The sequence below is a fragment of the Aquila chrysaetos genome, chromosome 16, assembly GCF_900496995.4.
Source record: "Aquila chrysaetos chrysaetos chromosome 16, bAquChr1.4, whole genome shotgun sequence".
Classification (NCBI taxonomy): Eukaryota; Metazoa; Chordata; class Aves; order Accipitriformes; family Accipitridae; genus Aquila; species Aquila chrysaetos.
Genome location: NC_044019.1, coordinates 4,716,350 through 4,742,925, shown reverse-complemented (window position 1 = coordinate 4,742,925; position 26,576 = coordinate 4,716,350). Strand labels below are relative to the sequence as shown.

At 58.7% G+C, this 26,576-nt stretch overlaps 1 protein-coding gene across 1 annotated transcript in view; it reads left to right on the top strand.

The window, feature by feature from the left end:
• The window catches only part of SLC9A1 (solute carrier family 9 member A1), a 31,393-nt gene extending 9,751 nt beyond the window's left edge, over nucleotides 1-21,642 (top strand). The window contains exons 2-12 of the mRNA XM_030039842.2: nucleotides 12,514-12,974; nucleotides 14,733-14,983; nucleotides 15,479-15,696; nucleotides 16,086-16,288; nucleotides 16,549-16,638; nucleotides 17,038-17,108; nucleotides 17,579-17,752; nucleotides 17,900-18,014; nucleotides 18,444-18,545; nucleotides 18,881-18,953; nucleotides 19,769-21,642. Of these exons, the coding sequence (XP_029895702.1) occupies nucleotides 12,514-12,974; nucleotides 14,733-14,983; nucleotides 15,479-15,696; nucleotides 16,086-16,288; nucleotides 16,549-16,638; nucleotides 17,038-17,108; nucleotides 17,579-17,752; nucleotides 17,900-18,014; nucleotides 18,444-18,545; nucleotides 18,881-18,953; nucleotides 19,769-20,091 (2,081 nt within the window). The 3' untranslated portion in view covers nucleotides 20,092-21,642. The remainder of the gene's footprint in view (nucleotides 1-12,513; nucleotides 12,975-14,732; nucleotides 14,984-15,478; nucleotides 15,697-16,085; nucleotides 16,289-16,548; nucleotides 16,639-17,037; nucleotides 17,109-17,578; nucleotides 17,753-17,899; nucleotides 18,015-18,443; nucleotides 18,546-18,880; nucleotides 18,954-19,768) is intronic.
• Nucleotides 21,643-26,576: the final 4,934 nt, after the last annotated feature.

Here is a 26,576-nt window from a genome sequence, read left to right as displayed (position 1 = left end):
GTTGCCCTATAGGAAACTCAGTTTTCTGATGTAAACTATCTGTGCCAGGGAGAGCCTAGCCTTGCTGGCTTGGCTGCGTGATGCACCCATCCAGAGATGGTGGAGAAGAGTCAAAATGAGTCCTGGAGCAACAGCAGCAGAAACTTGCATGGCAGTTTGTCTCTGTGCACCTCTGTACCTGTGTGCCTGGCTCCTGCTGGGTGAATGCCACAGGCTGGTAAAGATTCATACAGTCCCACCTTAGAAAAACCGTGCGTGGAGCATGCCTGAAGGCTTTAAACAGGTTTGCTAATCTCAGCCTGTGGTTTGGGAGTGGCTTTGTAACGTGCCTGTTAGAGGAATGTAGTCAGCGGGGATCGGGGTTACTGGGGTACCCGCGAGTCACCGGAGATTTTTAATAGCCACCTTGGCACATAGCACCAAACCCTCTACTGGTTTCTCAAAGCTCCTCTGGAGGAGAACGTTGGCTTTTGCAGCATCTCGTCCTGGGGCAGCTCTGGAGCTGGAGAGAGGTGGAGGAGAGCTGCTCTGCTCACAGCTGTGCACAGCTGGATCTGGAAGAGGTTTCTTCAAAATGTGATGGGACCAAGCCTTGCAGCCTCCCAAGCCATCACTGCTTGCTCCAGCAGCATCTCCAGTTGGCTCCGTGTTTTCTTCCCTACATGAAATGCTGTAGCTGTTGGGTGACAGTCCAAGGCGCCATGGTTTCTCAGTCTTTAATAGCAATTAGGTCTTTCTTAATATCTGCTTTTCTTGCAGGGTGTCCTTGGCTTTTCTTCTGGTTTGAAGGAGAAGCATTATCTAAACATAGGACTGGAAATTGGGAGCTGCTGGGTTCTCACGCCAGCTCTCATGCCGTTCACTTGGGGACTTGGGCAAGTCCATTTAATGTCTTTTGTCTCTCATTTCCTTTTTACAGCTGGGAGGAAATTAATACCAGCTCTATAAAAGACTCCCAATTGATCTGTTAATTTCTTGTGAGTGCTTCAGAGATAAAATGAGGGTACGTGCTTTTGCTGCATAGGTTCTCCCTGCTCTTGAAAAAAAAATAATTCAAGTGTTTCTACTAAACGCGTCTGTAGATTGCTGTCATGGTGCATTATGGTAGTGTATGGGCACTTTCTCTTCCCGGGAGGCTGATGCTGTCCTCCCTGTCCTCCCTGCTGTATTCACCAGCGCTCTCTTAAGCCAGTCAAGGTGCCGTTGGGCGAGCGGCAGGCTGTGGTCCGTCCCAGCCTGGTCAGAGGAGGATGTTGGTCCCAAAAGGCTGCTGTTGTGATCACTTCCCACAACGTGAGCCCTCGGGGACATCTGCCTGCACGGGTCCTCCCTGCGAGCTGCCGGGAGCCTGCCTTTGGGCTGCCGGCTGCGCTGCCGCTTTCCGTTACGCGTGGGGCCGTGCAGGCGTCCCGGTGTGAAGTACACGGGGGGAAAAAATGGGCTTTTTAGGGCTTGCCTGTGAGTTGCCAGCTGAATCAGGGGTGGGTGAGTCAGGGAGGCAGCAGTCGCTCCTGTCCTGCCCTGCCCTGCCTGCGAGGGCAGCTGCAACTTGGCACTCCTCTACCTGTTTTAGGGAGGTTCTCCTGGATATGGGTTTCCTCTGAACGTGGCTCTTGCAGTGGGTACCCCAGGTCAGGGCCAGCTCTGCAGGGAGGTGCTGGCTGGGCTGGAACCCTGGCCAGGCTGGTTCCTAAACCTAAGCCTAACCTACACCTAAGCCTAAGGCAAGTAAAACACAAGGTGGAGCGGTGCAGACGGGGAGCAGGATGAGTCCCTTTCCCAGTGATGGATGCCAGCGCCACAATTAGAGTTTGCTGCAAGCTGCTCCATGCAGCACAGCGGAGCCAACTGTTTAGTTTGGGTTGATCTTAATTAATTAGTGTATCTTTTAGAGTTGGAGGGGGGAGAATTAGGCAACGCTCGGGATATTGCTGGCTCGCCTGGCTGACCAGACCTTCTGGGTCAGGGCAGCAAGGTTTAATTGGGAGGAATTGCTGCTGGCTGTTTGGCACACGTCTGCGAAGTTGCAGGCTCAGCAGCACAAACGTTTGCTGTCTGGTTTGCAGAGCTGCAGGGAACACCGAGTGTTGGACCATACAAAGGTTTTCCTGAGCTGTCTCATGCCGGGTGCTTGGGAAGAGAGAGGGACACAGCCCCTTTGGATGGGGGAACAGCTGAGCAGGCAAACTGCAAATCAAGGAGCAGCCCCCTGCCCCCGGCTTTGTGCTGGAGGGGCGAGTTGGTGCTGAGCCTGGATTGGGCCCCAAGGAAGAGCTCTCTTCTTGTTATTGTTGAAGTTCTCTCGGTCTGCGTAAACAGCTTGTTTATAAGTGTATACAGTGGCTTTCTGCAAGGGGGGTCCGCCCATCCTGGCAGGCTGATATCCAGGGTGCCTGCAGATGATTCACAGCTCTCCTGCGCGCCTGGGATCGTTGCATCCTCCTCCCGCTTTGCAGCACTGCAGCGCTGCCATCGAGGTCCCGCGACACCCGTGTTTCACTTGGCTGCAGCGCAGCAGCATCCTCCGCTACGACCTTCCAGCAGGGCTCTGGGCAGAGAAAATGAGATTTTCCTTGCCAAGGGGAGCGTTTTGCTTCTGGGGGGGTGTCAGGGCAGGTAGGGAGCTGGGCTCATCTGCATGCAGCTCATGACTCCAGCTGCTGCAGGATGCAGTGATGCTTTTGGTTGTGTTCCCCAGGCTGCTTATCCTTTTGGGACCTTTCTGCGTCACCGAAACCAGCCCTACACAAAAGGAACAACCTTGTGGTTTCCTGGTAGTGCCGTCATCATCCTTGGGTATTTCTCTGCTGACGTTGCTCATGGCTGGGAGGGGGCTGCATTGACAGGCTGTGAAATTTGGCACCCCTGCATCCCTTTGGAGCCAGGCAATGCCTGCCACGGCTGGTACGGCCCTCGGCAGAGCTAGCAGCCCCAGGAGGGGGCTGAGTAGGTGCTCCCAGGGGAAGGCATGGCCCTGGCACGACGGTGAGGATTAGAGGCACATTCCTACGTGAAGTTGCCACAGGCACTGGGTTACCAGAAGAGGCTTTGCCCTTGCCCTGCCATGGCTATTGCTGCCTGCGCAGAGATTCGTGGGCAGCGTAGCTCAGCTCCTCGCCCTCTGCGCTCCCAGCCGTGTCGTGCCAGCGGCCGGTGCGGGATGGGGAGGAGCGGTGCCCGCCTGCTCACCCTCCCCTCCGTGCCCTGCCGTAATGGCTGGTTTGACAACATGCCGGACCCATTCCCCTTATCGCTAGTCCCCACGGCCGTTGCTTATCCTAGCAGCTGAAATGCATGAAAAGGCTCTAAATAACTGCTCTCTGAAAGGCTCCAGGCATGAAATAGCACAGCCTTGCACCTCTCCTTGGCCCCTTGACCTTGCAGAGTGCCAGACCAGCATCACTCCTGCTGATGCACTGGCATCCATCCCCTGTGTGCACGGGGTGTGGGGAGCTCTCAGCATCCTCCTGAGGAGGAAGGCTCTGGCTGCAGATTATTCTCTGGTTATCGTATTCTGGCACATGGGCTTTGCTCCCCAAAGGTCCCCAGGGGACAGTGGGATCTGGGAAGGGCAAGTGCGTGTCTGCTTTCTCCAGCTGCCTCAGGGGTGCAAGGTGTCTAGACTCGTCTCCCCTCCCATCGGAGAATTTATTCAGGGCCTGCCAGTGGGAACTGGCTGCAAACTGCTGCTGCGGGAGGATGGTGCAACTGGGAAACCGTCAGACATAGCAGCCCTGCTGCAAACCCCCTGCCAGCCCCTCCTGGCAATAGAGACGCAGAGAAGCCATCTGCCCTTTGCCTGGGATGGAGGGCTCTTCCCTGGTGCTGTGATGCTGCACTAGCGGGACTGCCTGCTTTTGCTAACGTGGCTGTACTTTAAGGGCTTGACCAAGCCGGTTTGCACGAGTCCTTGCAAGGTCTGCCAGGGCCAGGCCAGTGCAAGTTGCTGTGGCTGACTGGCTAAGCTGCATCAAGGCTGTTGCACACTGGTACCTGACACTGTCTGCTTTTTGTTCTGTAGCTTTCACATTTTGACTCATTTGTGGGCTGGCCTGATGCTATCAACACTGTTCTTATCTTCTGCAAAGCAGGCAGGGTCCAGGCAGGTCACCTTCTCATGCACGCTTGCCTCGCCGTAGGCGTTAGGGCTGAATAGATGAGATTGAGTGAGCTGGAGGTTGTACCAGGCGGCTCTCGGTCTCCCATTGCAGGCAACTCTTTCCATTTGCCCCCGGTTTGTTTGCAGTGTGGGGGGAAGAGAGGGAAAACAAGGGGCAATTCAGCGGCTGCGAGGTGGGACCCAGCTGTTTGAGCAAGGTCTGTAGGCAAGGGGGATGGTAACGTCACACCGAGAGAAAATAAAACCATACCTTTGGCAACTAGCAACGGGTCTTAACGGCTATTGACGGCAGCAACGGGACTTGTAGGGGCGTTGTGTGCAATTCAGCTCAGAACTGAGGTCTGGGAGTTGGCCACGATCGCAGCTGGGCTGTGCTGGGCACCTTGTGTTAGGGGGGACAGACCCCGCGGGGACCCAGCCTGGGTGCAGCACGGGGCTTCATCTCCTTCCCCACCTGCATCCCATGCGGATGTGCCCTGCTTAAAGCAAACAAAATGGTTGTACTCGATCCCCGCTTTTTGCAGACTAAAAATGTCTGGAGGCTGCAGCACAGTGCTGGATGCCTATGAATCTTAACCCGAGTCCTGCGTATCGGGCTGGTCACAGACCCCTGCTCACGGGTGGCTGGGGTACAGAAGCGTGATCCCCAAAATCAGGGCTAGGTGTTTTGCTTTTCCCTTCTCTCCCTGTGCTCGCTTTGCATGCCAAGCTCACAGCGAGGTTTGGGTGGGTGCCGGCTGTGTGGCCCCTGTGTGGTATCTGCATTAACTCAGTGAGTCACAAAAAGCAGTATAAATTAATTACACTCCTGATTCTTGGCTTTTCTCCGTAATTAGCAACAAGAAAATAATGAGGCTTGAATGAAACATTTGGTTTGATCTGGAGGAAATTGTTTTGCTTAGGAGCTCTTTCTGTACCTGTGTCTTTAAAAAAAAAAACAGCAGTCAACTTCTAACCAGGAAATGTCATTTTGGAGTGGAAATCAAAACTTTTCCGTTCCGGTCATTGAGGCCAATGGATGCTTCTCTTAAAGGTTGCCCCAACCAACCCAAATTGCTGAAACCAGCCCAGAGAGAGCTGCAGGAGAGCACTCAGGAGACCTGGACCTGCATTAAAACCCTGCCTGCTCCATGGTGAAGCAGAACAGGGTTTGGCAAAGCCCAAGCTGCAGCAGGGCCCCCACACGTGCCGTCCCGGCGGGGCGGCTGCCGGGGCAAGCCGCATTGGTGCTCGATAGGGCTGGAGGTTCAGGGCAGGTGGTGACGTTGGAGCTTGTGAGTCGCAATGGATGTAATTTAAGTATCATGGTTTTACCACCTCCCCTTGCAGGGTGACACGAGCCGTGGCCTCGCTCTATTTTTAGGTGTAAATCACCAGCTATTTAATTCCTTTTCAGCAAGTTCAATTTTCATCCCCTTCCCTCGAGACTTCCCCATTACATCTGGTACCTGCGCCGGTGCCGGGCACATGCAGCTCTCTCTCCGTGCCCTTCCCCAGGCTCCTCGCTCCCTGTCTTTGCAGGCAGGTCGATGGATCCGACTCCATTTTACAAGGGAGGCTGCACAGCAGGGCTGAGACACGCTCCCAGCAGCTACAAGACATCCCATGAGGGTTGTGCTGGAGGCCACCAGCAATCAGCAAAGCCCGGCTGATCTTTGGGCAACTGCAGCAGCAGCCGATGGTTGAGCCGGGGAAGAGAGAAACCCAGCACGTTTTTTGGGAGGAAAGGGGATAAATGGAAAGAAACTGCGGCCAAAATCTGGGAACCTGAGACGGGTTTTCCCCTGGGAGCCGGTTGCAAAACATTCGGTTCCTGCATTGCCATCCTCACAGGGCTTTAACCCTGCTTGGGGCTTAGCCCCACATCCTTGACCCTCTACCACCCCAAAATACAGAGTGTGAAAACCAGGTCAGAGTGATCTTTGTGCTTTGCAGACCCTGGAGCCCAGCCCCAACTCTCCTCCCCACCCAGCTATTTCTTCTAAGCAGAGAAAGAAGAAGGGGATGGTGCTGGGTAATGGCTTTGCAGATGACTAGTCCCCCTGGCTGATGACTTTGTGGCTCATCCAGCAAAGCATCCACATGTCAGGGCTCTCCGTGGTCCCCGTGTCCCACGGGAGCGTGGGAAGATGTCCTCAGCTGCCTGCATCCCTCGTCACCGGGTCCACGGGTTTGCTAATGACACAGGGCCGTTGTATCTCTGTGTGGCCCACCCGGACCCTGCCAGCCTGGTATTCTGAAGGGTTAAAGTGGCCTTTGGAGGGGCCCTGGTGCTGCTGAGACACGTGTGTCTCCTTCAGCCGGTGCTCTCTGCAGTGTCCTTCAGAAGGGCAGCTCTTCTGAGCATGCCTGCTCCCCCTCACCGCCTCCTTCCCGGACCCCGTGCCTTCTCCCAGGGCTTTTCCAGCACCGCAGCACGCTCCGCACCCAAGCCACGCGGCCGCTCGGTCCCACCCTGCAGCCCAAACAAGCACCCATGGGTCCCTGGGGCTGCAGCGAGCATCACTTGGGGGGGGGCTTCACCACCCCCTCACCCAGACTGATGCCTCATCTACCTTCTTTCAGAAAAAATCATCCAGGGGGTGGAAGAGCTGTCTAATCCCTGGTTAATAATTGTGTAATTTCTCTCGGGGCTGCCGCCTGCCTGCTGGAGCCTGCAGCTGCTCTAATAAACTTCTGAAGCCTGGGAGGATGGGGTGTTTTTGTAACCGTTCTCATTTCTTGTGCCTCCTGTTAGCTACCAGGCATCTTCCTGGAAGCAGCCTGGCTTTCCTGCAACACTCCCCATGCGTGGGCGCTTGGGAAGCGGGGTGAAGCCGCAGGAGCATCCCGCTTAACCATGAATGTGCCGAGCCCTTCCAGCCATGCTGTGTGCTCCCTTCCCTCCTTTCTCCCCCTGTTTACCCAGCTCCAACTCAAACACCAACCAAGTGGGTTTCCTTCCCTCCTCCTTCATGTTTCTTTTCCTCCTATGAAAGGAGGGGACGTTAATCCCAGCCAAATTCAATTTGCAGCTCTAGGAGGATGTGATGGCTGATGGCAATCCCAGCTGTGGGTCTGGCTCATGGGGACGAGTGCACGGCAGCTCTGGGGGCCAGGGGGAACCCCACAGTCCCCAGGGCTGGCACGCCGTCTCGTGGTGCAGGCTGCCTCCAGCATCAGCATTATATATATTTTTTTTATATATATATAAATATTTATATATATTTATATATATATAATTTTTTTAAAATTTTATTTTCTATTTATTGCCTCTGAACACCAGTGTTTTTCAGGGCCATGGGGATTGCAGGGGCTCTTACAGCTCCGACTCCAGCAATGTCCCCACGCTGGGAGCCAGAGTGGGAGATACAGATGTCTCCCAGATCTGGCCTGGAGCAGGGAAGTGCGTGAAAGGATGTTTGCGTCCTTTCTTTCATCATATGTGTTCTTTTGAAGTGTTTGATTAAAATGTTCTTAAAATGTTCTTTCCGCACTGCTTTGAGAGAGGTCTTTAAAATTAGGGGAGCACTGCCAGAGCTCTGACTAAGCCTGACCTTGGGTCCCATGCCATGTGGAGCTGTATTGCAGCGGCCAGGGTGATGCGAAGGGAGAAGTCCTGCATGGGTGGGATGGGGAAATGCCATCAGGTGGGGAGGGAGGGGACCTTATAGGTGCTGTAGGACACGGGACCTTATAGCTGCTGTAGGACACAGCACCTCTGGTCCTTGGGGCTCTCTGTTGTGGGATGAGGCTGGGCTGAGCAAAGGGGTTTGCTCCCTGCTCCCTTTTGCAGTAGGTTCCCAGCACCAGAGCCGCCTCGACAGGCACTGTTGGTTTGAGAGCTGCAAATCATCCCCTTCTGGCCTTGTGAGAGGGTTTTCAAATTGCTGTGAGCAGCTCAGGGCATGGAGATTGCCTCTACTTTAGCTGCAGCGCAAGAAACATCGCCTCAGGCAAATGCTTGTGTGGGACCCAGCACGTTTTGACAGCAGTGATCTCCTTGGGTGGTGATGCTGGGTCTGGGTTGGGTGCCCAGCACCCTTTCCTCTGTGTCCCTTCCCTCCATATCCCTTCAGGCTCTTCCTGCCCAGGCTGAGGATGGAAGCAGATCAGATATGGTGGGTTTTGAGTCATTAGGCAACGAAGGAGCAGATGCTGCTGGATGGAGCTTATATAACGCCAGGCACAGCATCCGACCCGTGCGCTGGGGCTGCGGTAACCCAGATACAGCCGAGGAAGGAAAAAGCCACACGTAGGTCAGAGTCTCTCCCAAGCTGTTTGGTTGGGAGTAAATATTTACATGGCACTGCATCTGCCAGCAACCAGGGCCTTGGGAAAAGCAGCCTGGCTCCCCCTTGGTAGGGTGGGGATGAACCTTTAGCAGCTGAAATCAGAGTCCTTGCGTTTCCTGGGGCAAGGACTGGCCCTTGCAAAGTCTGGAGACCAAAGGTGGTTGGCTCTGCTGGGGCCGTGCTCAGGTGTCTTCGTTCAGCTTCCACAGCCTCCAAAATACAAGCCTGCTTTATGCACCTAGGGGAAAAATAATCTGCCTTGCTGCACAATCCAGCAGACACTGGTGGTTCTTGCCACCGCTGAAGTTAGTGGGGGAAAATTCCTGATATTGCCCTCGACTGCCTGCACTTGGGTAGAAATGGCCCCGTGCAAATCTGCTGACACCAAAATGAAGACAACTGATGTTCAAAAGCTGCAGAGCTAACTTTTGCAGCACGAGCATCGCCTTGCAACAGCTTTCCTTGGCCAAAATCACTTTAATTTGAAGGATGATGATTTCCTCCTGTCCTTCAAGTGCTTAGAATGTGGTTAAAACTGGAAAGCCACTCCCCAGCTCCTTTCTGCCCTAACCTGAGGAAGAGCTGACCACCAGCAGAGAGCGATCCCTCTGTTCGCCTTGCTGGGCACATGCAAGCTGGGGTGCGTGATGTGGGCGAGGAACCATTTTAATAGGAACTATTAACTTTTGGATTTCCTTTTCCTTGTTTGCTCAAGCTCTTGGGGTTGATGTTTACTCAACTGGTCTTGCTTTTAATAGTTTGATGCTGTTGATAGGGGAACCGCTCCCATGGAGTTTGTTTTCCAAAGAAACTTGGGGGACTCTGCGTGCCCCGTGCTGGTAATTTGGGGATTGCGGATTGCTCTCAGGGAAATGGGGTCTCAGGGGACTTCCCTCCTGGTGGGGTTCAGGAAAACCAGCTGAAACCCAGTGGGTGCTTCTCCATGGGAAAAGCTGCTCCATGTACTCGCCTGCCCACTCCTGCGCATCCCTGCTCATCCTCCGGATGCGGATGTGCCGGAGACCAGCTGCCTCATCCCCTCTGCTCCTGCATCACTTGTTTATTCAGGGTGTGCTGGCAGCAGCGTGCCGGGAGTCTCGTACGCCTGGTGCAGGCACTGTCTCTCCGTTACTGCTCCTCGCTCCTTAGGGAAGTGCTTCCCGTGCAGCCAGCGCAGCCCTGCCAGCCAGGCAGACCTCTCGGATGCTGGCTCCTGCCCTTCTGCTGCGGCAAGAAGCACTTGCTGCTTAACAGAGGAAAATGAAGGAGCACTGGGGGTCTCGCTGTGCCCCCCCTGCCTCCTGGCTCATCCTGGGTTTGCGCTGGCAGCAGAGGATTTGCAGCTCCCACTGCAGTAGATGAGTCCCAGTTTGCAGCAGAGCCACCACATATTTGGGGACAGGCTGGTGGCAGCAGTAGGTACCTGGGCAGGCGAGCAGCCCGGCTACCTGCTGTGCTAATAACCTTTTACTAAAGCAGCCAGGAGCAGGAGCCTGGGGGGTTATTAAGGCTTATTATTGTTATTATTAAGGCTATTATCAAAACTTATTCCCCTTCCCGCTGCACCTGGATGTGCCCGTGGCCGGGCATCCTCATCAACCAGCATCCTGCCGCAGCCTTCGTGTTCCTCCAGCAGAGAAATTCAGGCGCAGAGCTGGGATCGGACCGGTTCACCCCTGCCTGGCATTGCCCCTGCGGCGAGAGTGTTTCTTCCCATTAATCATCCCCACCCCGAAGCGGGATGCTGGCCTGGCACTCAGAGCAGGATCCCAGCAGGATCCCAGCAACAGATTGGTACCGGTGAGCTTTCGAGTGCTCTAAAAATACTGAGTGGAGAAAGCAGGGAGCAAAAAATGGCTGAGATTCAGCGAAATCAAAGGCATAATTAACATGCAGCCCGTGTGAGTGTATTTTTAGGGCCCTACAAAAAGGCTCTAAAACATTGAATTCACATCAGCACGCGAATGTTCCAGTTTAATGGGATCCTGGGGCCTGTGGGGAAGAAGTGAGATGCTTAATTGTTAGTGTTTGTGTTTTATTCATGATTGAACGTACTTAGCAAGCGAAAACTGATTTGCTGCAGGCTTCTCGCTGCTTGTGTGGCTTTAAACCTTCTCTGGCCAAGGCTGGCGTATGCTGAGACGGGCAATTGCCCGGTGTGCTGGAAGGGCCGGTTGTTCCTGGCGTTTGCATGAGCTGTGCTTGGAAAAGGGTTTATTTATCGCCTCCCCTCTGATGGGGAGCTCCTGCCCGGGCTGCCTTGGGGTGCTCAGCACTTACGTGGGCTCTGGGGAGATCAGAGACAGAAGAAAAATCCCGTGGGGGTAAATCAGGAACCGCATCCAGACCAGGATGTCCCTGAATGCCGGTGGCCAGACACTGGGAGAGCACTGGGAGAAAGCTCGGATGCTTCCCGTTTCCTCCCGGCTTCCCCTCGTGTCCGAACCCAAAGGCCACAGAGCAGTTTGCTCAGAGATCGGTGCCGCTGCAGCAAAGCCAAGGTAGAAACCAGACTCCTTCCCACATCGATCCAGCACCCGAGACCCATCGGAGCCACCTGGGCACTGCCAAAATGGCACGGCCAGACCTGCGTGGAGCCTTGGGTGTGATGAATCCTCCAGCCTCTGCAGTGCTGGGCTTGCCCATGCCGGAGGCAGCGCCTGCAGCTCAGGTAGCAATTTGAGGTCTAATCCTGCCCTTGGGGACCTGTGCGTGGACATGGCCATGGCCGGTAGTTGAATCACTGCCTGTCCTTAGGGAGGGATTGTGGAAGCGGCTGCTTTTCCCATTGGAGCCAGATTCATGCGGCACCTTCCCCACTCGGCTGCGCAGGTGGAGGAGGGATGAGCCAGCACCGCGGCGCAGATGTGGTCCCTGCAGGCTCGGCGGGGGGGGGGGCGAGGGGGCTCGCCGCGGCGCAGAGCGGCTCCGGATCGTCAGCGGGATGGTGGCTCGTTAGGGAGGGGTTTTTTTTAATCTGTTGTGAAACGATGTGCAGATGGCACAGCCGCCCAGCCGGAAGGAATGGAGGAACACGGGATGCCAAGGCAGGGTTCCTTATTTTAAACCGCTTCCCTTGCCAGGGAACAAATGTGCTTCACTTCAAAATAATAATTATAAAGGCTGGGAGAGGATCCAGGGAACCCAAAATCCTTCTGTGGGTATCGGTGCGTTGGCTGAAGTGCTGCTTTGGTTGGCGTCGTGCTACCTGCCCGACCTGCAGGCGGATGCCTGCATTGCCAGGGCTGTGGGATGTGTGGTGGATGTCATCCCAGCGGGTCTCGGCTGGCTCAGAGACCTGCATTTGGGGTCGTGCTGGGATTTCAAAGGGGAAAACAAGTTCCCTCTTACCTTGCACCCCAAGGAATAGCCCTGCACCATGAGGATATGTCCTGTCCCTGCTCCGTGCCCAGGAGCAGCCCTGCCTGCAGGGAAGGCAGGTGTTGCTGCAACTGGCCATATAAAACCTCCCAGCTTGTTCCTGAAGCTGCAGGAGGGGGAATAAGGAGCTGCTCCAGTTGCATCCTCAAACCCACCGAGCATCAGCTTCCCTCCCTGTCCCCTGTGTCAGGGACACCCAGGGACGCCCAGGGACGGGCACTGTGCTGCTGCCTCCTGCCAGAGCCTGGCACGCTGGGTGTAACGGCGCCTGGGTGGGCAGACTGCTGTCTGACGGGAGGTAAATGCCAGTGCCTACGTGCGCTCGGGATTAGTAGCTGCGATGGGAAGAGCTGGAGCCAGCGACAGCTTGTGTTTTGAGTACTGCCTGTGCCGCAGACGGCTGTCGTGGGGGCCTGGGGGTCCCCTGAGAGACCCCGGGGTGCCCAGAGGGTGGCTGCTGCCTGTTGAACTGGGACTCACTGTTATTTTCTGGCCTGAGATCAAGCAATGCCAGGGTACGTGGGTCTGGTGAAGCTGCAGTTTCCTCTTTACAGCTTGGGACCATGGGGAAGAAGGGGGTTAGGAGGGGAAACTGAGGCATGCAAAGAGTAAATGATCCTGAAGAGTGCAGTGAGGGCTGGGAACTGGTCCCTGGCTCCTACGGGGGTGTCCTCCTGCAGAGAGCATCCTCCATTCATGTAGCTAACGTGTGTCTTGCTCTCTCCTCCTCCTCTCCAGGCTTCCATGTGATCCCTTCGGTGTCCAACATCGTTCCTGAGAGCTGCCTGCTCATCGTGGTGGGCCTTTTGGTTGGGGGGCTCATCAAAGGGGTGGGTGAAAAGCCCCCCATTCTCAAGTCGGACATCTTCTTCCTCTTCCTCCTCCCACCCATCATCTTGGATGCCGGCTATTTCCTCCCCTTGCGCCAATTCACTGAGAACCTGGGCACCATCCTCATCTTCGCAGTGGTGGGGACGCTCTGGAACGCCTTCTTCTTGGGTGGCCTGATGTATGCTGTGTGCCAGCTCGGCGGCCCCGGCCTGAACCACATTGGCCTCCTGGCCAACCTGCTTTTTGGCAGCATCATCTCGGCTGTGGACCCGGTGGCCGTGCTGGCCGTCTTTGAGGAGATCCACATCAACGAGCTGCTCCACATCTTGGTCTTCGGGGAGTCCCTGCTGAACGACGCCGTCACTGTCGTAAGTGGATGAGGGGGGTTGGCCAAAGGCATGGGGTTCGCTTTGGTGGAGCATCTCTGGGTGGTGGCACCAGGATTGGCAGCTATCAATCAAGCCCTGTGGGCAGAACCATAGACTGGGTCATTGCAAGCTGCCAGGTGCCTCCTGCCAGCTGAGCTGCGGCAGCTCTGCTTGCTTCTAACCTTTTGCAGGTGCAAAGCTAAATATAGCAGCTTAAAACACCGCAGAGGTGGGTTAAGGTGAAGCATTTTACTTGGTGGTTTGAGGAGACTGAGAGCATGTGCTCAGCCAGCTACTGCCTCTCAGTGAAGAGCAGGACTGTGCCCAGTGCCTTGGTCTCCTGGGAATCTGCTCTGCTGGATGAAATTGCTGCCTGCTGCCGTGCTCATGCCTGTCCTGCCAGGGGAAGCGAGCGGGAGCGTGGAGGGGCTGGCGCTGGGTCAGGCAGCACTGCCATGCAGCAGCTGCTCCCTCTTGTCTCCTTCCTCATGTGGTCTTCCTTGCTGTCCCCCAGCTGCAGCACTGAGGAGGTGGGAGGGCAGGACGTGGCCAGCCGTGGCAAAAGAGGAGCTGCGGGGGCTGCAGCCAGGCTGGCATCCCGCCTGGGTCACCCCTCAGCCCCAGTCTTTGAGCAGCAGCTTTGCAGGGACTTTGGGGAGGTTCGGGGGCCAGGCCACACCCGCTCTGGGGCCATGCCATTTCCAAAGGACGTCTGTGTCCAGGTGCTGGCTTGGCCGTCAGCGTGGTGTCCTCCTCTCTGCAGAGCTGACCTCTAAATTTACTTCTAACCCACTGCTTTTTCCTGGCTCTTCTCCCATATCCCAGCTGTCCGCTTCGGAGCTGGCTGCTCAGCATGCTGCTGACGAGGTTCCTGGTGACGATGAACGTGCTGTCGCACCACAGGGCTTTTCCCAGGCACTTCTCCCCGCTTTTGACCAGAGGGGCTGCCTGCAGGGTCTGTGTCCCCGCTCCCATCCCTGGGGAATGCTTTTGCCTTCTGCTGTCACGTCTGTCCCTGCCCGTGTCCCAGGACCCAGCCCTGGCAGGCAGTGAGCTGGCACCTCACCTGCCCACTGCTCGCAAGCACTGCCATCCCTGCAGGATGCCCTAAAGCCCGTTTCCCATCCTGACACACCTGCATCAGCTTCTGCTTTAAAATCTCTCCAGGAAATGTGTCTGGGGGTGGGAGAAGGCGATGCAGCCCAGGGTGGGCTCCTTCTGCAAGGTTGCCCTCTTAGCTACAAAGCTGCGTTAAGGGTTTGGGCTGTGCTCTGGGCTGAACAGGGCAGAAGATGGCTTTTCTCTCCATGCGGCTGTCAGGTGTCCCCCAGCCTGGATCTGTCCTGACCTGCTCGTTGGGAAACAGAAACAGTCTCTGGCTGATTCAGACCTTGACCGAAGCCCCTCCTAGGATAGGGGTTGGGGCTGTGTTGGAGAGCAGAGCTGTCCCAGACACATCTCTGATGGCACCATGTCGCTGTGAGCCACAGAGGACGGGGAGGTGGTCCCTATGGGTCTGCGTCTCACACAGCAAAGGACCACCAGCTTTTTTTGGCACGAGACTTGGTCAAGCACAGGACCCAGCTTGGGGTCACCAAGCACTGGCACACTTCATCTCAGGTGTGCCATGCTGGGTACCTGCCTGGCTCCCTTTGCTGCTGCTCTCCCAAGGAAGGTCCCCGTGCAGGTCTCCTCTGAGATGAGGCTGCCTCTTGCCAGCGGGGCGGTTTGAACCCCCCTCTCCCTTCTCCCTCCCAGGTCCTCTACCACCTCTTTGAGGAGTTTGCCAACTTCGAGCAGGTGACCATTATCGATATCATCCTCGGCTTCCTCAGCTTCTTCGTGGTATCGCTGGGCGGTGTCTTCGTGGGCGTCATTTATGGGGTGATCGCTGCCTTCACATCCCGCTTCACCTCCCACATCCGAGTCATCGAACCCCTCTTCGTCTTCCTCTACAGCTACATGGCGTATCTCTCTGCTGAACTCTTCCACCTCTCCGGCATTATGGCGTGAGTTGGGCACGGGTGGGATGAGATGCCCTCCTGCCCCCAGGACCGTTTGGAGGATTTAGTCTGGTGTAACCACAGCCCTCTGGCTGTCCCAGCATGGCCAGTACCTGCCCAGTGAGGGTCAGAGGTGTGTTTGGGCTGGGATATGCAGGGAGACAGATGAGGGAAGTGACTCTCTTTAGTTGTCCCACAGATCCCAGGGCACTGGCAGCCCATTGCCCATTCTCCTGGGCACACAGTAACAGGCAGGGCCTGCTGGGCACTCAAGATGACATGTTTTTGTGCTGCCTGCCTCTGATGCTTACTCCTGCCCTGCCAAGGGGAAGGAGAAACCTCGTGTTGCCTTCTCTGGAGGCCTTGAATAATTGCTTATGTCTTGCAAGCCCTGTCCTGCTCTGGGGTTTGGTATAAGAGCACAAAACACTGCTGCAGGGCCAGGGTTTGGGGCTGTCCCCATGTCCCCATGGCTGCTGAGTGCCCCCACCTTGCCCCTAGGCTTATCGCCTCTGGAGTGGTCATGCGGCCCTATGTGGAAGCCAACATCTCCCACAAGTCCCACACGACCATCAAGTATTTCCTCAAGATGTGGAGCAGCGTGAGCGAAACCCTCATCTTCATCTTCCTGGGTGTCTCCACCGTGGCTGGCCACCACTACTGGAACTGGACCTTTGTCATCAGCACGCTCCTCTTCTGCCTCATTGCGAGGGTTTTAGGTGAGGTGTCAGTGTGGTGGCAAAGTCCTTGGGGACGGTCCTGGGTGATGGGCAACTCTCAGGGCCACGAGACCCCAGTTTGCCTTGGTGGGGAGACTGGTGTTGACTGGTTGGCACTGCTCCACCGTGGGCATCAGCCTTGCCGGTGGTTGGCTTTGTGGGAAGTTGGGGTTAAGGCCACATTTGTGCTAGATGTGGGTTTGAAGCTCATGAGGGGTGTTGGGTTGAGCAAGCAGGACAGCACCCACCTGCACCCATGGCCCTGAGGGGGTGACACTGCACTGCGCTGCAAGCTGGGCTGCCAGGAGCGGGGGGGGGGGGGGGTCGCTTTGGGGCTGGAGGGCATCCTTCACCGTCTGCTCACACGAGGCCCTGCCCCGCTCCCCCAGGCGTCCTGGTCCTCACCTGGTTCATCAACAAGTTCCGAATTGTGAAGCTGACACCAAAGGACCAGTTCATCATCGCCTACGGGGGCCTGCGGGGAGCCATCGCCTTCTCCCTCTGTTACCTCCTGGACTATAAGCATTTCGGCATGAGGGACATGTTCCTCACAGCCATCATCACGGTCATCTTCTTCACAGTTTTTGTGCAGGTTGGTGGCACGCGGGTGGTCATGGTGTGGTTTCAGAGGGAAAGGGGGTTATTCAGTGAGCCGCAAGTGTGTGCGGAGAGTGAGGAGCACGTCCCCAGCCTCCATCCCTGACCCTGTCACTGTCCCCCTTCTCCAAAAGCTCTTGAGACTGCCAGGTGACACCGGCAATGCGGAGCCCCGTGGTTCGGCTGTGCTGAACCCATCCCGCTCCCGCCGATGTGCCTTGGGGAGAGGTCTAACCCACCCTCCCCATTCCCTAGGGCATGACCATCCGGCCCTTGGTGGACCTGCTGGCCGTGAAGAAGAAGCAAGAGACAAAGCGCTCCATCAACGAAGAGATCCACACGCAGGTAACCCACTGCGCCCGGCCGGCTCTTCCCGCGCGCTTCTCTTCGCCACCTTAGCCCTCTTCTCTCTCTGCTTCTGCCACCTCCACCGCTGTAACCAGGCGGGTTTACAGAGTGGGAGCTGCCCCTAAATCAGTGCCCAAGGTAAGGGGGGACGGAGCGAGGGCTCTCCCCCATCTGTGTCGTCCAGTGCCCGCTCCGACCCAGACCTCCCCTGTGCCTGGTAGAGCAGCAGCCCGGTTGCGTAGGACCGTGCTGCCCTCCTGAGGCCCATCCTGGACCCACAGCCCTGATTTTGCACCCCCTGAGTGCCCTCACCCCTGTGTCAGCCTGGGTGTCGGGGTGGGGAGAGGGTGGGCAACAACCCTGCGAGCTGCTTACGCCTTGGACCTTCCCTTCCAGTTCTTGGATCACCTTCTGACAGGGATCGAGGATATCTGTGGTCACTACGGGCATCACCACTGGAAGGACAAGTGAGTGCGGAGGTTTGGTGACTCAGGGGATCCATGGGCGAGACGGGGAAGGGTTTGAATGGCCACCTGGCAGGTTTTCCAGCCCTGTGCTGGATTTTTCCCTGGGCTGTGATATACACACACACACACTCCCCTCGATAAATTACGGCCCTGAGTTGGGTGTAAGTGGGGCTGCAGGGCTGCACGCCTTTGCCACGCCACCTACGACGTGCCCACAGCAGTGTGGGAACTGCCAGTGGCCGGTCCCTGCAGGAGCTCGGGACCATCCGTTGTAGGTGTGAGCAGCTGCTGGGTGTTTTGGAGGCTGCCTGGCTCAGGAGGGAGTCAGGGAAGCCTTGTCTGACCCACGCTGGTGGGAACCAAACCATCTTCTGCTGGCCTGGGCCAGCGATGGGGAGCGGGGAGTGGATGCCGGGGCAGGGGGAGGTCTGATGTGTCGCTGCTCCTTCTTTTCCCACGTCCTCGGGAAGGCTGAATCGCTTCAACAAGAAGTACGTGAAGAAGTGCCTGATTGCGGGAGAGCGGTCCAAGGAGCCCCAGCTCATCGCTTTCTATCACAAGATGGAGATGAAGCAGGCAATCGAGCTGGTGGAGAGTGGGGGCATAGGCAAGATCCCCTCCGCTGTCTCCACCGTCTCCATCCAGTGAGTTCCCCGGCCCTGGCCGCCCTGTGCCTCCGACGGGCCCCTGGCGTAGGCTGAGCGCTCCCTGCTAGTGGCCGGAGGTCAAGCAGACATTGGGCCCTGCCGTGGCCATCACAGTGTCACTCTGAATCCTGTCTGTCCACGCAGGAACATCAACCCCAAGACCCTTCCTGTGGAGCGCATCCTTCCAGCCCTGTCCAAGGATAAGGAGGAGGAGATCCGGAAAATCCTTCGCAACAACCTGCAGAAAACCAGGCAGAGGGTAAGGTGTCCCCTGGCACCGTGCATACACCCTTTGCTTCCGTGGGGGTGGCCAGGACCACTTGCCACCAGAAGCCCTCAGAGCCAGCTGGGCCTTTCACCCCTGGTGTCCCTGCCTTCCTGCCCCTCGTATTCCTGGTCTGGCTCTCCCTCCCCAGGAGGCTTTTCCTCCTGGGATGGTGCTGGGATAGTGCTGAGGGGGAGGCTGCCTCCGTCGGTGGTTGAGCCAAGCATTTAAACCCTCGCTGGGCTAAGTGGGTCCAGATCAGGCATCCCATGGTAGCACACAAGGGACGAGCCACCCGCTTGCCTGGACGTGCTCTGCCCACTGGTGGTTGTTTCATCCATCTCCAAGGGAAACGGGTGCCGTGACCTTCCTTTGCCTTTCCGTGTGTTTTTTTTAACATGTCTGCTTGGGGCCTTTTCCCAGTTGCGATCCTACAACCGGCACACGCTTGTGGCCGACCCCTACGAGGAAGCCTGGAACCAGATGCTCTTGCGGAGGCAGAAGGCCCGGCAGCTGGAACAGAAGGTGTCAAGGGGACGCTGGAGCAGGGATGCTGCCGCTTGCTGGGGAGGACGGGGGTCCGAGGAGGGCTTCCCAACCTGGGAAGGACATCGGTGTCCTGCATGGGGAGGGGGATGAGGTTGAGATGACAGTGGGTGACCCCACGCCTTGGGGGCCCTCTGATCGCCCCAGGCTCTGAGCAAGTCCTTGCAGCACGGCTGGGAGGATGCATGCACGTGTCCTCTGCATCCCGCTGCTGCTTCTCGCTCATCCCTGTGGCCTGGGGTCAGTTCCTTGCCTCCCCTTCCCCATTTACCCTTGCCACTCCAATGGAGACGGTCCCTGTGCTCCAATTCCAGATGAACAACTACCTGACGGTGCCGGCTCACAAGCTCGATTCGCCCACCATGTCCCGGGCTCGCATAGGCTCAGGTAGGTGGGACTGAGCTGCTGAGGGAGCGCCGCTGCCGGCACTTTGGTGCTGAAACACTCGGAGGTTGTGTTGTCCTGCACCCCCTCAGCTCCGCTGTGGCTCTCCAGCCCCGATCGTCCCCATCCCGCTCCCCTGTGGCAATGGCAGCCAAGCCCCAGGGGTTTGCAGTTCTCGAGCCCGAGCTCTGCCTGAGCAGAAGCACCCGGCTCGCTTCCCGGCACAGTTCCCACTAGGAAGTGAGTTTGGAAGTGAGCTTGGAAGTGAGCTTGGCCAGTCGGTGGAGCCCGGCTTGCTCCATCAACACACCCATATTTCTGGCCATGCCTCTCCCTGCCCTTTGCAGGGGAGAGGACCAGGAGTGCTCAGCCCCAAGACCCCTGGACTCCCGGCTTCTCCAGCACACATTTGCTCTGCCATCTTTGGTTCCTCCTGTCCCGTGTGTCCTCCCCTGCTTTGGGGACAGTGTGACAGGGTGTGACGGGGGGGGGGGGGGTGACGCTGCTGCTGGCGCTTGCGGAGCCGGCAGTTAATCGGCAGAGGGCAGCTTCACCCCTTGCAAACGGCAAAATCCTGGGAAGCAGGGCTGGGCTGGCTGGACCAGCTCCAGATGGGATGTGGAGATCAAAAAAAGGAATTAAACAGCAGACTTGGAAATTGGAGAGAGAGTGAGCCCGGGCATCCCAGCTCCAAACATCTGGGATGCATCAGCTGGGGGTCCCCTGAGACCCCCCCTTCCCTTCCCCAGGTTATCCTGACCCAGTTTGTTCATGATACGGTGAGATGGGCCCTGCCTGACCCCTCTCTGCCTCCCCAGACCCACTGGCCTACGAACCCAAGGCGGACTCAGAGAACCTGCCCATCATCACCATCGACCCAGCCTCCCCGCAGTCCCCGGAGTCCGTGGACCTGATGAACGAGGAGCCCAAGGGCTGCGGCGGCCTCCCACCCTCGCCCGAGGAGGATGAGGAGGGGCTGGTGATGCGGGTGAAGGAGCCTTCCTCCCCGGGTACCGATGATGTCTTCACTCCGGGGACCGGCGACAGCCCCAGCAACCAGCGGATGCTGCGATGCCTGAGCGACCCGGGGCCTCGGCCGGAGCCGGAGGAGGGGGAACCCTTCATCCCCAAGGGGCAGTAGCAGCTGGCGCGCGAAGCCTCACGCGCCTCTATATGGTTTCTCTCTCTTCATTCGTTCTTTCTTTGCTCTCCTTTTTGGTTTCCTCTGTCACTACACACCGGGTTCGGGAAGGGGAGACCGTCCTGGATGGACTGGGATTGCCAGGACAGCTGTGCCCAGCAAGCCATGGGCTGGCCCCAAGGAACGGGGAAGGAGCGCCCGGGACGCACCAGGCTCCTCGGCCGCCGTGGCCTGGGGGTGACGGACAATTTACTGCCCGGGACTGGGATTTGCAGGTGCCTCGCAGCCCCGGCAGGGCTTTCCCGGAGGCTGGCCACCCACTCAGGACCTGCGAGCGGCTCCTCGGAGCGGCTGCGGCCGGCACGGGGTGGGCTCTGGCCGGGGAGCTGGGGGTGTCCGTGGAGGCTGCCCCACAGCACAGCTTCGCCTCTCTCCGGCTTGTGTTTTACCTGCCCCCTCGCCTTGCTCCAGAGTGGAGAGATGGGAAGACGGGAGCCAGGCTCTGTGCCGAGGCTGGTGCACCCACCACCTCACCCGGCACCCTCCCAGGGACTTGGGGCTCGTGCCGCTGCTCCCCGCCTTGGCCGCTTCCCCCACGGGGCCAGCTGCCGCCCGGGAACGTCTCCTCCGGCCCTGCATTTCACGCCAGGTCTTGTTAAATAAATATCCTATAGCCATGCAAGGGGGGAGCTGGGTCCCCCCTCGCTTTGAGTGGCCCTGCAAGCCTGGGCCTCTCCATTCCTCCTGGAACCGCTACCTGTCACTCGTCCCCACGGGGACCCTCCGCCAGCCTCAGCCCCTCGCCCCGTGCCTGCGCAGCAGCAGCACCGGCTGCTCCTTAACCAAAGATGGTGTCCGGGCTCCCCGGGCGCAGGGAGGGGGCATGCAAGGGGTTGCGTTTGCTACATGGGGGGGGATTATTTTTGTCTCCCTGCAACCGAAAGGAGCTGGGGAAGAGCTGGGGGCCGGCTCGCCCAGCATGGGGACACGTTGGGGCCCAGAGGTTGGCAGGAGGGGGACGGTCTCCCCCCACCGAGGAGGACGGCTGGGGGTGTTGGGTGTCCTGAGTTTAGAAGGACCCATCTTTCCCCAAGGCTTGGCTGGGAGGGAGTGCTGGGTGTTTAGTTGACTTACAGCCCTCCCCAGGCTCGGGGGTGCCCTGCATCGTGCTCGAGCGTGTCACCTCGTCCCCCACGTGCCACCCTTTGCCACGGGTGCTGCCTCTCCCATGCCACGGGGTGCTCGTCGCCCCCCTCCCCGCGCCGTGCCTTGCCACGCGTCGTCTCTGCCCCGCTGCCTTGGTGGGCACCCATCCCGTGCGCCCACCCGCTCCACGTCCCAACCGGGACCCCGGGGGACCGGCATCCACGTGGCTTCGTCATGCTGGGGCGTGAGCCCACGTCGCTGCCTGCGCCTGCCTGCCTGCCCTGCTCTGTCTCCAGGAGGAAAAAAGCAATGAAAATTCTCTTGTATAAAAAGGAAAAAAAAACACATGTAAAGAGAATCTTGGTTTTTATCATGAATATTCTAATAAATTAATGTTAATTTTTAGTGGGGGTTTTTCCAGCTGTTCGGGCTCCTACCCCTGCCACAGGGTCCCGGCCGTCCCAGGTGAACGAGGCGGCCGTGAGACCTCATCCCCATCGCTGTTGGGATGCAGGGTTTGTCCCTCGCCTTCCCACTGTGGCTTGGAGAGACGTGGAGCCCCGGCCGGAGGAGACTTTAAGCCATTCCCAGCTTTGGCAAAGACAGAGGCTCAGCAGAGCCAGGGGCTGCACCGACATGAGGGTGTGTTGGGAGGAGAAGAGCTGTTTTTCTCACTTTGCAGGAGGAAGAAGGCAAAAGGAAGGTCCTTTTGCAGGGAGCATGGATCACCCTGTCACGGCCCAAAGGTGCCAGCCGGGCATCTTGGCGCAGCTTTGCCCACCCCGAGCCCGGTGCGTTGCCCCCGGGGAGGAAGGGGCAGGCGTCCTGCGTCTGGCAGCACCTGCCTGTCCTGGGTCCCTGCCTGCCCTGCAGTGGGGTTTTGGGGGGCTAATGGCTCCATCCCCAGGGGAGGGGGCTCAGGGACATTTGAGCCCTGTGATTTTTTTTCCCTGGGTTTCCCAAGGAGCTGGGGCTGAAGCCAAGCCCTCGGAGAGGAGCCGGGTCCCACCAGCATCCCACGACCGGAGACAGGGAAGAGGCTCAAAGCAGTGCCCGGGTGAGGGGCTGCACCCCGACCCGAAAATCCCCCAGGAAAGACCTTCCCAGCCCCAGCAGCGCTTCCACCTTCTCCCCGCCACCGAGACCCCCCCACCCCCCCAGGGCCAGGGGTGCCCCGGGGCGGCCGGAGCTCCTCACTTTTGGGTGATTGCAATGGGAGCGTGTTTCATCGCTGCAAATTAAAGCTCTGATTCAACGAGGCCGTGACTCACCCCCTCGCCATCCAGCAAGCGCGTAATCGCTGGAGCTGCTCATCTGCTTAAAATACCTGAAGCTCAGGGTCCCCCATGGCCCCGGGGCTGGGGACTTGACCAGGCCACCATGATGCAGGGGTTCCCCCACCTTGCTGAGGGGTCCCTGGGCAGGACGAGGTGGCCGGGGATGCCACGGTGCCCATGGCGGTGCAGGTTGGGTGGGCGCGTGCCATCCTTGTACCCCACGTGGGCTTCTCGGTGGCTCGTCCCCGGGGCAGCGGAGCCGGTGGGGAGACCCTGAAGCAGGAGGGTTTGGCAAGAATGGACGAAGCCAGACCTTGGCTCTGTCCTCACTGGAGGAGAGCAGCAGTTTTGCCGTCCCAGCCCAAGGGGTGGGAGCACGGAGAGGTGCTGGCCACAGCCCAGAAGCCGGGTGATGGCCACCCATCCCGGGCACAGAGGGGAAAGCAAGAGTCCGCGGCAACCCCAGGCTGCTGCCCGAGCATCTCACCTGCCCCACGTGCCGGCGAGCATCATGTGCAGCCGCCCTCTTGATTTCGATCATACCTTTAATGCGAGAACTCACCAAACCGAGGCATTTCCAGGATATTCTTGTTTCTGTCTTAAAGGGTGAGTAACTTTTTTTAATGAGGCAGGACTAATGATCCCTCCAGGGATGGGCTGTCACCGCTGAGCAACTGCCAAAGCACACACAGCACCGAGGCCCGAGGCCAGGGGGTGGACGGGCCCCGGCGCGTGCCCCCGGCCCCGCGGTCCTGGCAGCGATGCCTTTTGCCCCTGTGTGGCCCCCCCTGTGCCCTGAACCCCCCCCAGCTCCCCCTGCTCCCTCCCAAAGCACATTGAGGCCATGGTGGTGACACCAAGGACAGGGAGAACGGAGGGACCCTGAGCGGGACGACCTTGTCCCTGCACACGTGTGTGCTGAGGCGTTTATTCCTCTCCTGTAACCCCCATTTGTGGGGATTAAAGAGCTGCTGCCCCTGCAGCTGCAGGAATCTGCCCCAGCCAGGATGGCTGGGCTACCCCCTGCCTCAGTTTCCCCCTGCGTGGTCTGGCACAAAGCCCAGGCTTGCAGCGAGGGGCAGGGGGAGAGCAAAAAGGGCCCCACAGCCCCACAGCGCTGCATGAGCGGAGAGGACCGAGACCCCTCGGGAAAGGCCATGAAATCACACCCGTCGTCACCGGCTCCGGGCTCAGCAGCCACCCAAAGCAGATGTCCCGGCTGGCTTCCCAGCTTTCCCAAGAGGAACGTTAGCAGGGCAGCCAGCGCAGCGATGCCAAGCAGCTGGTGAGCGATGGGACGGGGTGTGCTGGAGCTGCCCCTACCCGCAGCCATGCTCGGGTGTCACCCAGGGCCCAAAAACCTAAAGCGAAGGGACCAGCTGCGTTCTCTACCAGGCTCAAATTAGTGGCATTAAGACGGGTTGTCCCTCGCCATGGCTTTAAAAGCACAAGTCATGCCAAGCAAAATAACATGTGGTGTCACTGGGAAGCCATGGAGCCTGGGACATGCAGGTCGCTGTTCCTGCCGTGAGGGGACCGGGAGGACAGGGACCTCCCTGGCTGGTGACACCCTGGGCAGCTACGAGGGGGCAGCTCAATCCCTGCCCCGCTCTGGGGCCACATCAGTGCCGTGTCCCCCTCCCCATGCCCCGGCAGTGCCGTGTCCCCCCCTGCGCTCCCCAGGCAGCATTTTTCAGCAGCCGGGGGAGGTGACGGGTGCCATTCCCCAGCTCTGTGTCATCCACAGTAATAATACCCTGCGCTCCTTTTCATCTCAGGGCTTCCAAGGTGGCCGTCTCTGGGACGAGTGTGTCCCGGCATCATCACTTATCTTTAATTCCAGGAGGCAGCCAGGGACGCGGTGGGGTCTGGAGGTCCCAGCCAGTGACATGGGGACCCTGGGCTGAGCGCAGACGGTGACACCCCTCGCTCTGGGCAGTGAACACGGGTGCTCACCGTGCAGCCGCACCGCCTGCGACGCTGAATTTGGCCTTGCTGTGGCCACTCGGGGCCATGGAGGCAGCTGGTGGCACAGCCCCAGGGACACGGGTGTCCCGGCAGCGAGGGTCCGGGGGCAGAGAGCAGCAGTGGCACCTCTGGGATGGGCTGTGCAGGAGTGAGCGGGGCTGGATGTGGATGCGAGCGACTGCGAGGTGTCTGGGAGCAGCGCTTGCTGAGGGAGGCTTCGGACACGGCCGACGAGAAGGGCTCCAACTCCTAAACCCACAGCGGGCACAGAGAGGCAGCGCGTGCGTGGGGACAGCGGCATGTGTGCGGGGACAGCAGCACATGTGCGTGGGACAGTGGGCTTTTGCACGAAGACGGTGGAGTGTGTGCAGGGGGATGGCAGGCAAATGCACAAGGACGGCTGGCATCTGCATGGGGACAGCTTGTGTCTGCATGGGGACGGCTGGTGTGTGTGCACGGGGCAGCCCGGGCATGCACAGAGATGGCCAGTGCATGCACGGCACGTGCACGGGGACAGCTGTCGTGGGCATGGGGACAGCCAGTATGCGCACAGCGACAGCCAGTTTGTGCACAGGGACAGCCTGGGACATGGTTGGCGTGTGCACGGTGGCGATGTCGGGGGCGGCTGCCATGGGAGCGGGGCAGGAGGAATGCCCCCACCCCAACGGGGCGCGTTGCTGCTCCCCTGGGGCGACACTGGGTGACGTTGGTGGCTCCGGCAGAAGGGCTTGGTTTCTCCTGCTTGCTCAGGGAGTTGGCACACACCCTACTTAATGGCGGGTGGGACGGAGCTGGTCCCACGCGGGTCAGGGAGTCCCCGAGGTCTTTCTTCACCTCCAGGTTGGGCTTTCACCCCCTGCCCTGCTCCCCCAGCTTCTCCAGCCCTTTTCCCCCAACTCACCCACTGAGCAGCCCATGACAGCCCCCTGCCCCTCTCCATGCCCCTGGCAGTGGGGTGCCCTGTTCCTCTCCGTGCACACGCCGGGGCACGTCCCAGCTCCTCCCTGGGTGATTTCCCGGCAGGGTGAAGCCGGTGTCCCCCGGGCAGAAGCAGGTTGCTGCCAAGCCCAGATCTATGGGCCAAGCAGGGCCACGGCATCCCCGAGCCCCCGTCCCCCTGCCCAGCCCCTGGCCCACCTTCACAACCCCAAAGGGGCTTTGCAACCCTCGTGCCATCACCCGGGAGGCAGGATCCGCCCGTGTTTCACCCCAAGACGGTGATTATTCCTTAATTGCCAACAAAACAAACAAATAAAGCCCGGGCTGGCCCTTGCTGAGCTGGAAGGAAACGGCCTCGGTGCCATTCCCAGCCCTGGGTTCACTGCCGGTGGCTCTTTGAGATAATCATTTGGTGATGGACATTAACGAGCAGCTCAGCCAGTCCTGCTGGAGCGCGTCAGCTCTTTTTAATGGGCCAATGTTTTCTCCGGAGCCATCAGCACGCCTGTCCCTCTCGGCCCAGGCAGCACCGGCGTGTATCTCCCAACTCATCACCAGGCCACCGGCTCATCCCCCGAGGATCTGCAGCACCCTGTTCATCCCATCGGCTCCGCGGCCGCATCCTGCCCCACTGCCGAGGGGTGCCGCGGCTGGTGGGGTCCCCCAAACTGCCCTGCCTGTGGGGTGCTCAGCACCCAGCCAGCCCTTCCTCCTGTGCCTGAATCCCCCCAGTTGGACCCCCCTAGGACAGGCAAGTGGGATGGATCCTGATCCCTAAAGCCATTTGCCCCTCTCAACATCTTGGGAAACTCTTCCTGATCTGGTTCTTTTGCCGACAGAATCAAAGGGGTTTTGCAATGGGAGGCAGCTGCCTGATTTTTTATTAAGTTCCTTGGAAAATCACTTTCCGGCAGGGCTCCCCTCCTCCTGTGCCCCAATTCGGAGCCTTGCGGGGAGTAACCAGGAGCAGCATTTAATCCCAATGGAGATGCCTGATGGAGCTACACAATGACACTGGCAGGATCCAGAGAGCAAAACCCCACAGCACGAGGAGTGTCCCCACACAGGGACCCCGGCGGAGGGGACACCAGCCCCCCATGGGAATCCCTCGGGCTGGCTGTGCATCATGGAATGGGGAGGATTTCAGAGGATACC